At 38.6% G+C, this 14426-nt stretch overlaps 1 protein-coding gene across 3 annotated transcripts in view; it reads right to left on the bottom strand.

Moving 5' to 3' along the window:
- astn1 (astrotactin 1) overlaps positions 1-14426 on the bottom strand; it is a gene marked incomplete at its 3' end in the record, with an annotated part of 367742 nt that overhangs the window by 256160 nt on the left and 97156 nt on the right. For 2 of the 3 annotated variants that reach the window (XM_080461072.1, XM_080461073.1), the window contains exon 6: positions 982-1131. In XM_080461072.1, coding sequence (XP_080317198.1) covers positions 982-1131 — 150 coding nt within the window. The remainder of the gene's footprint in view (positions 1-981; positions 1132-14426) is intronic. The other variant, XM_080461074.1, reaches the window with a different exon arrangement.

The raw sequence follows: 14426 nt of genomic DNA, 5'->3' as shown, positions 1-14426 counted from the left end.
AGAAAGCTGACCTAACGTATTATGTATAAAGCCAGTTTATTCAATCAGGTAAGCTACCCAGAGTCTGGATGTGGGCATAATTTCACCTTTCTGACTAAATTCTCAAACTTTATATTTGAATTTTTTTCTAACGTTGCCAAAGTGGACTTGAACAGATTTCTGGTTGTCACATAAATAAAAGTTGAACATTTTGATCATTTCTATCTTCTTTGCTCGGAAATGACAATGGTTTAGTCATGCTTCATGAAACACGCTCTCCTCTGGATGTGAACAACATAGTTAGAGCTGCGTCGCAATCACTTCTTCTATTCCTACACCTCACTCTAATTAAAGGTGTTGGCTCCACTTCTGGGGGCTTCGCCATGTTTCTGGCACCTGTGCACATGACGGGGGAATAATTGGCTTGGAGGCATCTTAAAGGCTTGTAACGCCTTCTGACAGCAGCTATTATTTTGAGGGCATTGTCTGTTTATTTTATTTATTTTTTTCCCCTCCATCTCTCCTCCACACCCCATTACTGTACATCAAAACCACAAGGACATGGCATGCTGACAGAAAAAGCGTGCTGCACCACTTCACTTTGACAGCATTTGCACAAGATCCTCCTCAGAAATAATATTTCGGAAAGATATTATTTCGAAAAAAATAACAATATCTTCTGTGTCGCAGGGATGCAATTGACATCAATTTATCCGGCACGGGAAACCTCTGATCTCATCATCTGGTTTGATTTCAATCAACGAGATGGCACGCCATTGCACAGAGATCACCGTCGCATGCTTACAACCACTCTTCACAAACCCATGGACGTTCACAACGTGTGCTTTATGCGTGTCTGCAGGGGTCACAACCATGAGCATCCACGACACCGGGAGTATATCTGCTAAATGCACTGTAAAGGTTACTTGTCATGCGTTGTGGCGATGGCAATACCATCAGACGGCGGGATAAACTGTTTGTAGGTGTGAGAGTCCTCCTTACCCCCTGAGCCCCACGCGCTGTTGGCGTTACCATTTCTCATACCTCGACTCCGGCGGCGACTGCGGTTAGGGTCGGTGTAAAAGGCCAGCTGAGGCTCACTGTCTGCCTCCGTCCCAGAGTCCCCGTCTGGGTTCAAGAATGTTGAACCCGCTGTTGGATTCACACAGAAATACACCTCTAATGAAATAGGAAAAAAGAAGAAAAAAAAATTTTCTCCTCAAATTCCCCTTCAAAGTGATGGCGGGAAAAAGGCGCCAAGGAACTGGAGATGACCCCAATGACGGATTGAGTTTGGAAGCATATCAGAGCATCAGAGTTGTCTTCATTCATTAATCATCACGAGGGCTCGTGGGGAGTTTCATGAAAAACACGACATTTTCAGCACAATACACGCTTAAATGTCTTTTCCTTGAACACGCTGGAGATTGGGACATTTGGAATTCATTAGAAGACATTAATCCATCTAAAACATGATAAAAAAAAAAAATCTATGGTTTTCTCATAAAAGGTGCCAAAAAGCCACCCGCTATCAAACATCTGTGACAAAGTGAACAAAAAGGGGCTTCTTGAATTTCAGCTCTGCTTTCCAGCTGCATGGTCTTTTTTTATGAAGTCCTCATGGGAGCACAGGATCACAGAGTTGTACTCCACCTGGAGCTGTTTTCAAAATATTGCCAGATTTGCTTTATAGAAAAAAGAAAATCTCCAGTGTGAATATTGTAAATACATATTAACATTTTGAAGATGTCACTACAGAAAAAGGAGGTAAATTCAATCACTCGGTTGAGTTTAAGAGCGGTACTTTCAGGTTAGTAGTACAGTACATAATGAATCATTTTCACAGCTGCGGTTTACCACAGCAGCTTCACAACACATATTTGACCTGTGTCCAGTATCCACGTATTTCTGATATGAGACGTAATAATGTTGTGTTTATGAAATGCTGTATGGATTCTAATTTGGTGAACTTTGAATAGTAAAAAAAATAATTAGGCCTGATGCTAATGATGATTAATTATTTTTCATAATAACTGTATTACATTTATGCTTCACATTGCGTACTGGGAATCAGTCTCCTTGAAAAATATTTCACTTTTCTTTTTCTGGAGCAGCAACAGAATTGAATATATTATTGCTCCTTCTTCTTGTCATTGGGTTTATTAAAAATAACACTGCCACCTTATGTTCTACAGTACATAAAGTAAACAGTGGGCCTTGGAGTGTTTGATTCTTCATCTTTTGATTAATAAATATTTCAACAACTGTCGAATAGCCCAACAGAATATATATTAACTGCAGTGTAGAAAGTTCAACACATTCTTATTATTATTATTATTATGAAATGTGCATAATCGATTTCAAACGCTGAGATTTTAGAATGTATTCACAAATACAGAAAACCAATCGAGTTTTCTTCTTTACTTCTGGATCCCCAGTTGTGTTGTGTGTGATATAATAGAGACAGTTTCAGACCTTCAGTTTAGATATCCGAGATTTTTCTAAGCCGTTTTTTTTAAATAAATGATCCTTTTCTTATCAAGTGAAACAGTCGAGCAGTCAGTCACTTCTTTTTGATTGTTTTTTTTAAAAAATTAGCGTGATCATTAAAGACGGGTTGTAATAATTGTGAGAAGGTACATTCTATCCATTTAATCTTTTATAAATACGCTTTTTTTTCATTAACACAACAGCAGTAAAAATCACCACTTTTGCAGATTTAGTTTTTACTATTTTACACAATCTTTGCAAATCTTATTTTATGTTTTGATGATATAATTTGATCATGTGAATATATTTTAAATTAACAATGGATAAGAAATAAAGTAAAAACAAAGAACAAAACAATTGTTCCATGAGGACAGCGGGAGTGTTATTCAGTCTGTTTGTGCCTTATGTCAGATTCATCCTTATTTTCTTTCAAATGGCCGTCTTCTCTGATGTATGATTCATTATTTAGACTATAAAACCTCCAAGAGCCTGAGATGAGGAATATAAATTGCTTATTTTATCTTAAAACAGTAAAACCTATAAATATTACATTTGTGATGACATAAAACAGAAAGACTCTCAAATCCCTCAACTTTGAGAGGTTGGACGCACATAACACTTGGTCCTTTTATGATAGATGACAATGCCGAATGATTTTCACAGAGAAATCTTACTCTCAGACATTTGCGAAGACAATTTTTTCTTTTTTTTCTATCAATCATGAAAACTTGACGCAGGTTTATTTCAAAGCAGGACACAGGCGACACCCTGTCTGACTTTGCTGTTTGCTGATATCAGGATGTAAAATGAGTTGGTGAATGAGACAGTGAGATGGAAAACATAAATACTGAATGAACAAATATACACACAAAGCACAATCTGACCTCTTGACATGACTCCTGTTTTCTCTGAGCTATGACAAACGCCTTGCTATACCACAGAGAAGAAAATGTGCAAGACCAAATATTAAAAAAAAGAAGTGCGCTGCACACTTTTGAGGCAGGGAAATAATCAAATTCGTTGCCTTAAGAAATAAAAATGAGCAACCAGTGAATACTCATCGCAGCGTCATTCAAAGCTACGGCATTATGAGCATATTGTATTGTAAAAGCAGTCTGGGGGTTTTTTTCCAGCGTGTTTTAACTAAGTCATTAGCTATATTTAGAGGGCATGTATTGAAGCTTGTCTTACAAGTGAGAGCGGATTGCGAATTACAAAGTGAGGGGTGGGGAATCCATCAAAGCAGCTAAGATTTGCTGCCTCAGCGGGATGTATGTGAATGGAAATAAAAGTTTGTGCTCATGTCGCTCTCTGACGAGAGCTTTATAAATCCCCAATCAAGAAGGCAGTGTTTGATTAAACTGAAGACGATCCCTGGGAAACAATGGAGGAATGAAAACACAGTTGGCGGCGGTGTCATTGTGGCAAACTCAGAAGGACTTTTTTTCATGACTGCAGCTTCGTCAGCTTTTCCTATTGTTGCTTTTAGAACAATGCGCACCGCAGATATGGATGCACAGCGTAAATATTTTTGGCAGCCATGACTATCTGACAGCACAGATGTTGGCACTGTTGTACTTCACAAGTAAGGAATCCCCCCCACCCCCACCCCTTTTGATGGCACCATTGTTTCCACAGTATCTCATGTGACTGATTTAATAATAAGGCGATATCCAATGCACACTTCTCCCCTCAGATATGCTTGCTGCCAGGGAACTAAGTCATGTGAACATTATTCAGTGCTATTAAAACTCTGCAGGGAAGACAAATAAAATCTGCATGAACTGAAGTTTAGAGGAAGAAGTACTTCTGCCAAAAGAAAATGCCCCACCAGAACTGCAAATAAGGACAGAAATCCATCATTGGGTCACTTTGAATATACATGAGAGCAGTAATGGACGCCTTACAATCACACACTTACAAATTAAAATCAACAAAGCAAAAGTAAATCTACCTAAAAGGCTTTGAATTCACTCTGTATTGTTTATTTTATGGTTATGCGCTACACCAGCCTCTCAGACCTGTAGATCTCCATAAAACTCTTCTACCAACACTAATAGCAATAATGTTTGCAATAAAGCCGAATGGGGTGAAATGAGCAAGACAAGAAGCTAACAAAAAGTATAAAATTGAAAACACTACAATTATATTGACCATTATGGTTTTATAGTTTAGTATTTAAAGAGTGTATAAAATTGTCATAGCAGAAATGTACAAGGGCACTAAGGGTTCCTCAGAAGGCCCAATCAAAAAATCAGCCAACATAAGCTGGATCTGATGAACCTAGTGGGCCTTTTGAGTAAAGTTTCTGGAAACCGCAGCTCCAAACATATTAAATACAGAAATATTTCCCAAGTTAAACAAGTAAAACTTCTTAAATTATGATTCTGTGTAGAAGTCTGTAAAAACAACAGCAAACTTTTCACATAAAACTGTCTTATTTAACTTATTTAAAGCAATTCAGAGCACTGGTGCATTCGGATTTTACCAAAGCAACGTTCGCTATTTCAAAGAGTCTGCAAACAGTTAAACTGTCCATATTCTGAAAATGCGCTCTTATTTTGTTGTTTGAGTGCTTTGGGGTGAAACATTGTACAACTCAGCTGTTCATCAATCAAAATGTACACATGGTATCAGCACCGTACGCTGCTTTAAAAACAACAAGTGAATTGGTCAATAACGTCTTTAAATGTTCTTTTCTTTGAGATATTGGTGCACATCAGTGCGCCAGACCAAACCACCAGATGGGCGTGCAAGTTTTCCATCTAAATAGAAATGATTATTGGAAAATTGCTCTCTCAGTACACAGTTTTGCTGCTTTTGGCACCGCTGCAGGATCTAATGTGTAATGTGTGGTTTGTTAGTTAGATATTCAGACTACACACCCACCTATTAAGGGACCAATTACAGACTGAAAATATGAGATTTGACTTATTCAAGTTAACCTTGCAAAGAAGATCATGATCAGTCATTTAGCAATCACTGAAATAGGTATTTAGAACAGAAGCCAAACCATCTACTTCATCAAGATATTTATGGTACAATCTGTTGATCATCCAAGATGGCGATCTATCCACCTCAAGTTGTTTCATTTGGCCAGATTCGGTGAACTAATTTTGAAGACAGTACTAATGCAATAACTTTATAATGTGGTTGTAATACAAACAAATTCCTGAAATATTTGACAGCAAATTATATAACAGTTGTAAACCACCTCAAATGGGTATTTAGATAAATTAACCAAATCTGAGGGAAAGAAATACTGTATTCAGGTTACTCTATTGCAGTGAGTAAAGTGGAAGCTCAACGAGAAAACCTTCCACACAAAACAGACAGAGATGTTTTTCCATTTTATTTTATTTGTCTCAGGAGGTAATCATCCTTCACTTTAGAAAGCCCACTTTCTGATTGTTACCCCTTTTCAAAAGGAACAAAGTCTTCTCAGAAATGAACTGCACTTGAAGCCCTGAATGCATGATTTTGTTCAAGTATGGAGAGCTTGTTAGTCTTTTTGAGACAGAATGGCAATCTTTACAAAGCCCTGTATCTGTTTCTTTGCCATATGACAACACTACAATATATTTGTTACATACAAGAGAAAGCGCACTTCAAAGAACCTTACAAAAGGATGTAGGCAAGGACAAACGGTTTGTAATATGCTGCACTTCTGCCAGACACACTTCAATGTTACGATGAATAAATAATAATCGCTGTGTCCTCATCAGCTGGAGTTTGTGAAGGGCTAAACACTTCTAATTTAACAAAAATGACAAGCAAAACAGGTATGGCGGTATGTTCCAACTCCATGTTTCCAAACATCCCAAAGACAATCCAGTGAATGATGGATACTGGGCAATGTTGTTCCAATTTCCAGTGAGAATTCATCTCCTTCAGTCCACTTTAGGGTGAGATGTTAGAATAACCGAGGCAGCTCCTCTCTCCTCAAAGACGGATCATAAAGTTTAACAACATGGTCCTAATTTGGGAAATAGTGTGAAGGATATAGCTTTCATGAAAGGCCGTGGACCTTTCTTCAGTCCGGTTCACCAAAAGATATCAAATATATCAAAATTAAATCAAAGTTCAGTTTCTGATCTCTGTTCAAGGTTTTACCTCAAGAGTGGACACCTCTGGTCCTGCATTATTCTGCCCTAACAAAACTAAATGAATATCTTATCATGAAGCTTTGCAACAACCTAATATTCAGCCACTCATTAGAATCAATTGTTGGAAAAGGGAAACTTTCGAAACAAGCGGAACTGTGGCCTTTAAGGATGAGCAGAGCCCTTGTCATGATGTACAAATCTAATTTTGAGAACCCCTCTCAGCCCTCGGTCCCGTTTTGATCTCTGGCACCCGCCAAGTGGCGTCTGGACCCAGGTCGACGACCGGAACGTCTACTTTTAACATGTGGGACTCAGTGAGAGTGAAAACAAATCACGGAGCAGAAGGATTCAACCAATTTGAAAAAAAAAAGCTCCGGCGCAAATGTCAGAGCAACAAACATGGATATTAAAAAATCCCCGGGTATTGACAAACCGTCACATCCAGGGAGAATCGATGGCTGGAGGTGAGAAATGTCATTTATTAAAATGGAACAGTTTTGTGGGAGTATTTATATTGTCCTTTCATCCAGGAGGTTGGTTAAAAAAGAAAGACATAGCCTTCGATCAGACCTCAGCAGCAGGAGTGGTCCTTCGGTTCGGGAGTCAAAGGTTTTTGGGACGTGTATGTTGAAACCAGTGGATATTAAAAATATGATCATAATGACTGAATTCACAAATTTTCTCACTGATGGTTGATAAAATGGTTTAATTAGACAATGTCAAAAGACCGGAAATTAAGTGCTAAACTTAAATTGCTCATTCTGCACAACCAATAATTAAGAATGAAAAGGTTAGGTTGAAAAGCTTAATAATGCTTGTTGAAGATATTTAACACAGAATCCATTTGACGTCCAATACTGAATAGTTCTACTTGAGTCTTTGTGACTTCAATTACCGAATTATACGATCGCCAAGATCCTGATGAAGTTGACTTGTTCGGTTTGAGCGAAAGAAATTCTGTGACCTTTAATAAGAGTTCACAGACGATAAAATATCTTCAGAATTAATAACAAGGAGTCAGGGTTCATAGATCATGCTGTTTGAAGTCAATAATCTCACTCTCTATAGTTGTGTCAGGGCATCATCTAAGTCAACAATTTGATTCAGTTCGAAAGGTGGAGCTGACACACGTCTTCCTAAAACATCAGCATGCAGACACTGTCGGGTGCTTGCATGAGTTGCCGTCAACATTAGCCATCGCCTCAAAACAACACTGCTCCTTATTTGAATGTATTTATCGTCTTTCACTGTTCCAGACTGCATGTTAGCTGAAGGCTACCAGAAAAAAGAAGAAAAAAAAAAAAGTCATATCTGAGAAAATGTGTGTTCATGGTCAGTTCACCTCAGGTCTCACAATTGACTGCTTCATTGTGACTCATGCGTTCTCATTTTTATGCTGCATCTATTTGAAATTATTCCATTCACTTTGTTCACAGTCTTGTCAAAAAAAGGCAGCAAATAAATGAGTTATTGACAGAGGGCCAGAGTTGTTATATGTTCTCTATTATTTACAACTAAAGATTGACAACCTACAAATAGAGTTAAGAATCTCAGTTGTCACTCTTGTTGTTTTTGTTTGTTTTTTTTTGGGGGGGGTGGGTTGTTTTTTTCATTTTCAACAAACTGAGCCTGTCAAGGTATAATTTCCATTTTAATCATTCCAGGGTTCAATTTCAAAAGTGATTACTTTATTGTTTGTTCTTTTTGCAGTGAACTGAACATAAACCTCAATCTTACGTATCTATTTTCATGATGAGATCAACTCAAACACATCGCCAGTACTTCAAAGATTTTCTAAACATAGTTTCTGGTTCACAGCCTTATGAAATGAAGCCTCTGAGTGACTCTCCAAATACAGACCAAATGTGTTTTCTTTTTATCATTATTGTGCGAGTTTGTCACCACTGTATGAAATGTCAAAAACCCTTGTGTGTATTGGACACACATTGAAAATAAAAAGAATCTTGAACACTGAGTGAAGCAGAGCTGTCAAGGACAGCTTTTAGTAGTAAAGAAAAGTGGGCACAAAAGAAGTGTTGGTTACAACGTAATACATCCACACTAGAATTACTTAGAGCAGTTCAAAGTGTAACAGCACGATTCACTTTGATGTATCTGAAGAATATCCGCATCTTTAGAGACAGTTAAGATATACTTTACAGCTTTTATCAGTAATGCATGATGACCTATCATTGGTATGAGGCTGACATTCACTGAAGTAACACCCACGGCACATGATCAAAGTGAAAACGAGATTAAAAAATGATCATATATTGGAATTTAAGGTTTCACAAAGCAAAGGGAATTCACAGATTAGTCTTCTTTGAAATGCTATCGAGAATCCAAACCCATGATATCACAGGTCTCGCAGGCTCGGCTTATATGTGATTTGATTCCACTACAGTCCTCGGTTTCCTTCAGGATTCCTCCCAGGACTGCACAGGTAATGTGATGACATGTCCCTGCTTGGCTCACAGAAAGGAAGAGAAAAAAAAAGTGTCTCCTGAGGAATTAAGGCCCGGTCTCACACAGTGGCTATTTGTCAGTGTTTGCTAAAAGGAACCAAAGGTGCTGCGGCAAACACTAGACAGGCTACTCCAAATGTGCACTCGCAACCCAGCATGCACAGCGTATGGCAGTATCTCTCCATGAGCCGAAGGAACGTGATTATGTTGAGTGCTCTGTAAATATGGTGGGGTGCTGGAGATAATGGCAACAGCAACAGAATGACAAGCTTCCACGGCAGAGGAAGTGGACATGCAAACAAGTCGCAAGGATAAGAATGTCACAGCAACAGAAACAGCAAGAGCATTGAACTGGAGTAGAGCTGCTATGGAAACAACTATTCACAAAAGAAAAGCCCAAATAACGGCTTTGTCAATGTTAATGGTTCCTGAATAAAATAACACCAGCGGGTCAGTGTTCCAATGCAATCGGACTGAAAGAACATAAAAATGGCATTTGAAAATATTTCTTCAAAACAGAAAATAAACCTTACATTAAACTGATTGCTACCCAAACTGTTTGTTTGTTTGTATTGTTTATGTGTGTGTGTGTGTGTGTGTGTGTGTGTGTGTGTGTGTGTGTGTGTGTGTGTGTGTCTTAACACACCCTTCCAATGAGAACAAATGAAGCCCTGTTTACAGCAATGGAAAGCGCAGATAAATATGGATTAGATAAACAAATAAAAATAGGGGTACAGTAAATCACAACCAAACCCCAAAATTCCAAAGTAAAGGTTTGGACTTTTTTTTTTTCTTTCCATACTTCCCCAATTTAAAAATATTGGCGGTATATATAATGTAAACATAGTCAAGCAAATCAGACGTTGAATGTAAGACATCTCATTTCAAAAATAAGATGCTAATATCGGATCAGATGTCAGCAATACATGTTTGGAACGGGAACAAAAACCAGTGCTAAGCGGATCTAAAAATAATGTAAAGCAGCTAAAGGAGCTGCATATATCACTCATTGGATAGAATCCATCACAACCCCGTGGCGTAATGGAGACCAGGTTTTGGTCGATAGTGAATCTATAAAAGACTAAAACGGGACAACGTCCTGCCGTCTTCTATACAACTTCATCCAACTCAGAGTCATGAGGTGTTGGAGCTGAACTCATTTGACTATGTATGAAGACACACTTGGCTCGGAGCCACAAATTAGCCACAAAAAGCATGTGTTTGGACTGTGCAAGGAAATCCAAGAAAATCCGAAACATCCCACACAGAATCCCATGCATTGCAAACTCCACACATAAATGAACTCCAAGCTCAAGTGGGACTCAATCCAATGAAAATCTCACAAGGGAAAATATAAGAAAACTGAATTATGTTGCGACAGTGTCGCATCCCTTCTCGTTGTCAACAAAGGAAACACAACTTTGTTTTAGGTACAATGTAATCACATTTCTATTTCTATCATGAGATCCTAATTCTATTTAAATGTTTAGACATTATCCCAAACTATTTGGGATTTGAGTTGCAAGATGGAGAACTCATGAATTTATTAAAAAAAAAAAAAAAAAAATCAAAAAGGTACATAATGAATTATGCAGTGTAAAAAAAATATGGAATCATTTTCTAAATATCCAACTGGTAAATATGCGAATCATGCATTTCTACTAAGCCAAAAACAAAATACTGCACTATTTTGAAGGAGTTACTTAAATATTTTAACAGACGTCAATGAAAACAAGACGCTTTGACAGGTAGACGTGAATAATTCATTGTGCACCCATGTGTTTCTGTTAAAGATATAAACCACACTGCAAGAAATGCAAGAGACTACATTTAGTTTTGATGAAGCAGTGTTCAATGCCCAGTAGCATTGTGACTGAAGAGGAGAAAGAAAAATCTGGATCACAAGGGGGGCAAATGCACTAGATCTGAAAACATGTGATATTGATATGACGGAATTAATTCAGTATTCGAGGGCTCCACAGTACCAAGAGACAGCTACTAGCCTGCAGCTCACACTTTTTTTTTTTTGGTGTAGCAACTTGCAGCTTAAGTTTTGGCAACTGGAGTAACTTAAAATTGATACAAAAAGTGCACAATAAGCAAAAAAAACCCCAATGTGTTTATAATAGACTTAGAGCAAAACACTCAAGAGTAGATGATCCCATCTCGCAGTGCAGACTATTTCTTAACATGATGTTTTATTTATATTGCCTACCCCCGTGACAGTTTTTTTGTAAAACATCAACCCAAAAGAGAACGTACTCCTGCACTTGTGTTTTAATAACCTGCCGGCAGTGCAGAGCCAACATGCAAGGTGTTGAAAGAAAGCAGGATCAATATTGTTCAGCAAAGCTCAATCATCCAAAGTCCTTATGAGCAGACATTAAGTCATTGATTTTCTTTTTGTCTTATCAGAGGAACTAATGCATTTAAGGCAAGGTTTCCGCGAGTCCTATGTTTTCACTGTGAAGGCAGTTTGAAGATTTGGGCAGTGCGAGCCAAAAACCTCTCCCTCTCAAAACACTTCTTGTGAGTCTGTGAAGAGCTTAGAATAATACTCTGGCAGCATCTTCTGCCCTTCCTTTTAATTAAATTCCGGGGATGTAAAAAGACTCTATAGAACAAGATGTGACAAGCCACGTTTTACACCTGGGGACCAAAGAGCTATGCAGAGGGGAGCTCCAGACAAAGACAGCTTTTGAAGCATTGTCATTAGGATGCTGCTTACAGTTCTAGTTATAAACTTTTCATTCACAGCAATGAAGTGCAATTATCCAAAAGCTGCAAATACATGACAAACTCATTTTAACAAGGATCAACAGGTGTTTGATCCATGAATGGACCGATACATTTCCTGGTTCAGTTAGAATCGGGATTTAAACGGTCCTGCTCATCATGTTGTTCATATTTTGACATCATGAGACCAAGACAACGCCTAGCAATTGCTCAACAGTACCTCACCCTCGTGAGACTTCAAACAGGTTGTTCTTTGATTGAAGTGGTCACTGAGTTTAAAGTGTCATCGGAAGGTTGGAACAGGGATACAGAGAGACTGGAAAGGTCACAGAAATGCATGAAGTGGACGTCGTTGAGCCACATCCCACACTGATGACTGCTTCATTGTGAACAGGGCCCTGCAAAACCGAATGATGGTTGCCACGAACTGCGGACATATTTATGGGAGGTGAGAGGCACCAAGTGTCATGTGGGACCATTGGAAAGGCAAAGCAAGACAAGGCAAATTTATTTATAGAGCACCATTCAAACACAAGGCAATTCACAGTGCTTTACAAAGACATACAGAATGAAAGAAATACATTAAAGTTTTAGAAGAAATGAAAGAAATGCATTAAAACAAATAATGAAGAAAGGTATAATAAATAAAGTAAGAGATTTATTAAGGTAAGTTTAATAGAGTAAGTAAAATCAATTTTTTATTCAAAAGCCTGTGCAAATAAGAATGTTTTAAGTCCTGATTTAAAAGAAGTGTGTGTCAGCAGTCTTCAGGTGTTCAGGAAGTTTGTTCCACAGGTGAGGAGCATAGGAACTAAAAGCTGCTTCACCTTGTTTTTTTTCTGACTGTAGGAAAACTGTTTACATCAGCTTGGTCTCAGTGCTAGATGACCTGCAGGAGTACCTGACCACACCACCAGGCACAGGAATGCTGGACGAAGGACAAGTGGTCTTTAGTGCTGTTCTCTGATGAAAGTCAGAAAGGATGGCCACCTACAATGTCGGTGACGTCAAGAAGATCACTATGGAACTATGCATTAGCCACTGTTGTCAGCCAATGAGCCTTTGGCGGTGGTGGACATACAGTGTGCAAATGTATCAAAATGTGTTCCTAAGCTTTCATATGTCATAGTGGTTTGAGTTAATGAAAGGAAGTGTGAGTTATTCAAAATTACACTAACAATAGAGTAGTTTAATTCTGAACAGAAGGAATGTTTAATACAATCGTAACCCTAACCCTAACCTCACCCTATTACAAAGAACAAGGTAACTACAGTGAATGGCAACGCTATAAATACATTAACTTTCTCACAAATATGCTTTGAACATAACGAGACACCACAGCAAACAATGCATATATGAAACTAGTTGGTTGAGGCACCAGTGTAATGAATAATTATATGAAAGACTTCCAAGTTTTAACATTATCCCCATCTGTGTTCGTTGCCAAGTCAGAAATGGCCTGTAACACAGTGAGCCAATTTATGACCAACCCATGATGAAAACATCTGGAGACATACAGGCGCTCTCACCATATTACGACACATAACACACAAGTTAAATAGCTCTAATGCAGCATTAACCTTATCCACCAATTCAATCGGCATTGACTTAATTATATCATAGGTTCTACAACTAATTAGGGAATAAATTATGCACCCACTCAGCAATAAAAAAACATGAAATACTGATGGGATCCCACAGGTTCGGGCCCACTCCTTTCACTCATTCTGACATCACTTTCTCCCATTTGGCAACTTTGGTACTTCTAGTTGCTTTATAAGTCACTCTGGAGTCCATTAGATGTGCTGACATATGGAGTGAGGCCTCTTCAGCACAAAAAAGAAAGAGTCATTACCTTACCTGCTTCTGCCTCACATACGCACATGGAAATTGTCCACCGAGGACAACAAAAGCTCTGTCTGTGCATATTTTATCACAAAGATGAAGATAGTTGACTGGAAACACCAACAACAGCGACTCCAAACTGCATGAAGCAGATCTAATTGCCTGCTTAGACAGCCTCATTTCTATGCAGGTGGCTTCAGAGAATACTAATATGTATCTGCAAGCACTCAAATCTTAAGAGAGGTAGGTGTGTGTGTGTGTGTGTGTGTGTGTGTGTGTGTGTGTGTGTGTGTGTGTGTGTGTGTGTGTGTGTGTGTGTGTGTGTGTGTGTGTGTGTGTGTGTGTGTGTGTGTGTGTGTGTGTGTGTGTGTGTGTGTGTGTGTGTGTGTGTGTGTGTGTGTGTGTGTGTGTGTGTGTGTGTGTGTGTGTGGACCAAATAGCTTATTTCATACACCAAGCTGATGCCAGAACAGAACAATTGTAATAAATGCACAAAGAATTTTCTTTCTATGCGGCCTGCGTGTGTACTCCTCACGTCTAAAAAAATATAATGCAAGTAAAATAATTATGAGGGGGTTCTTCCTTTCTTGGTCTGAGCCTGGAGCTGTGGTGTCAAGAGACTGGCTGGCACAAAGTGAGAACACAGCAGAACGGGGGCTTGTCCGGACTCACAGCTGCTGTCAAAAAAAGGAAAAAAACAAAGACACAGAGTGGAGAGACTACTTGAGGACAATAAGCAGTCAGGGCCTCCAGACTACTCTCCAGACAAAGATATGCTTTTCAAATTTTTAGCTTGACTGCAAGA

Source organism: Lipophrys pholis (assembly GCF_963383615.2).
Source record: "Lipophrys pholis genome assembly, chromosome: 1".
Lineage (NCBI taxonomy): Eukaryota > Metazoa > Chordata > Actinopteri > Blenniiformes > Blenniidae > Lipophrys > Lipophrys pholis.
The sequence above is the reverse complement of the archived record's forward strand: the minus strand, read 5'-3'. Positions and strand labels throughout refer to the sequence as shown.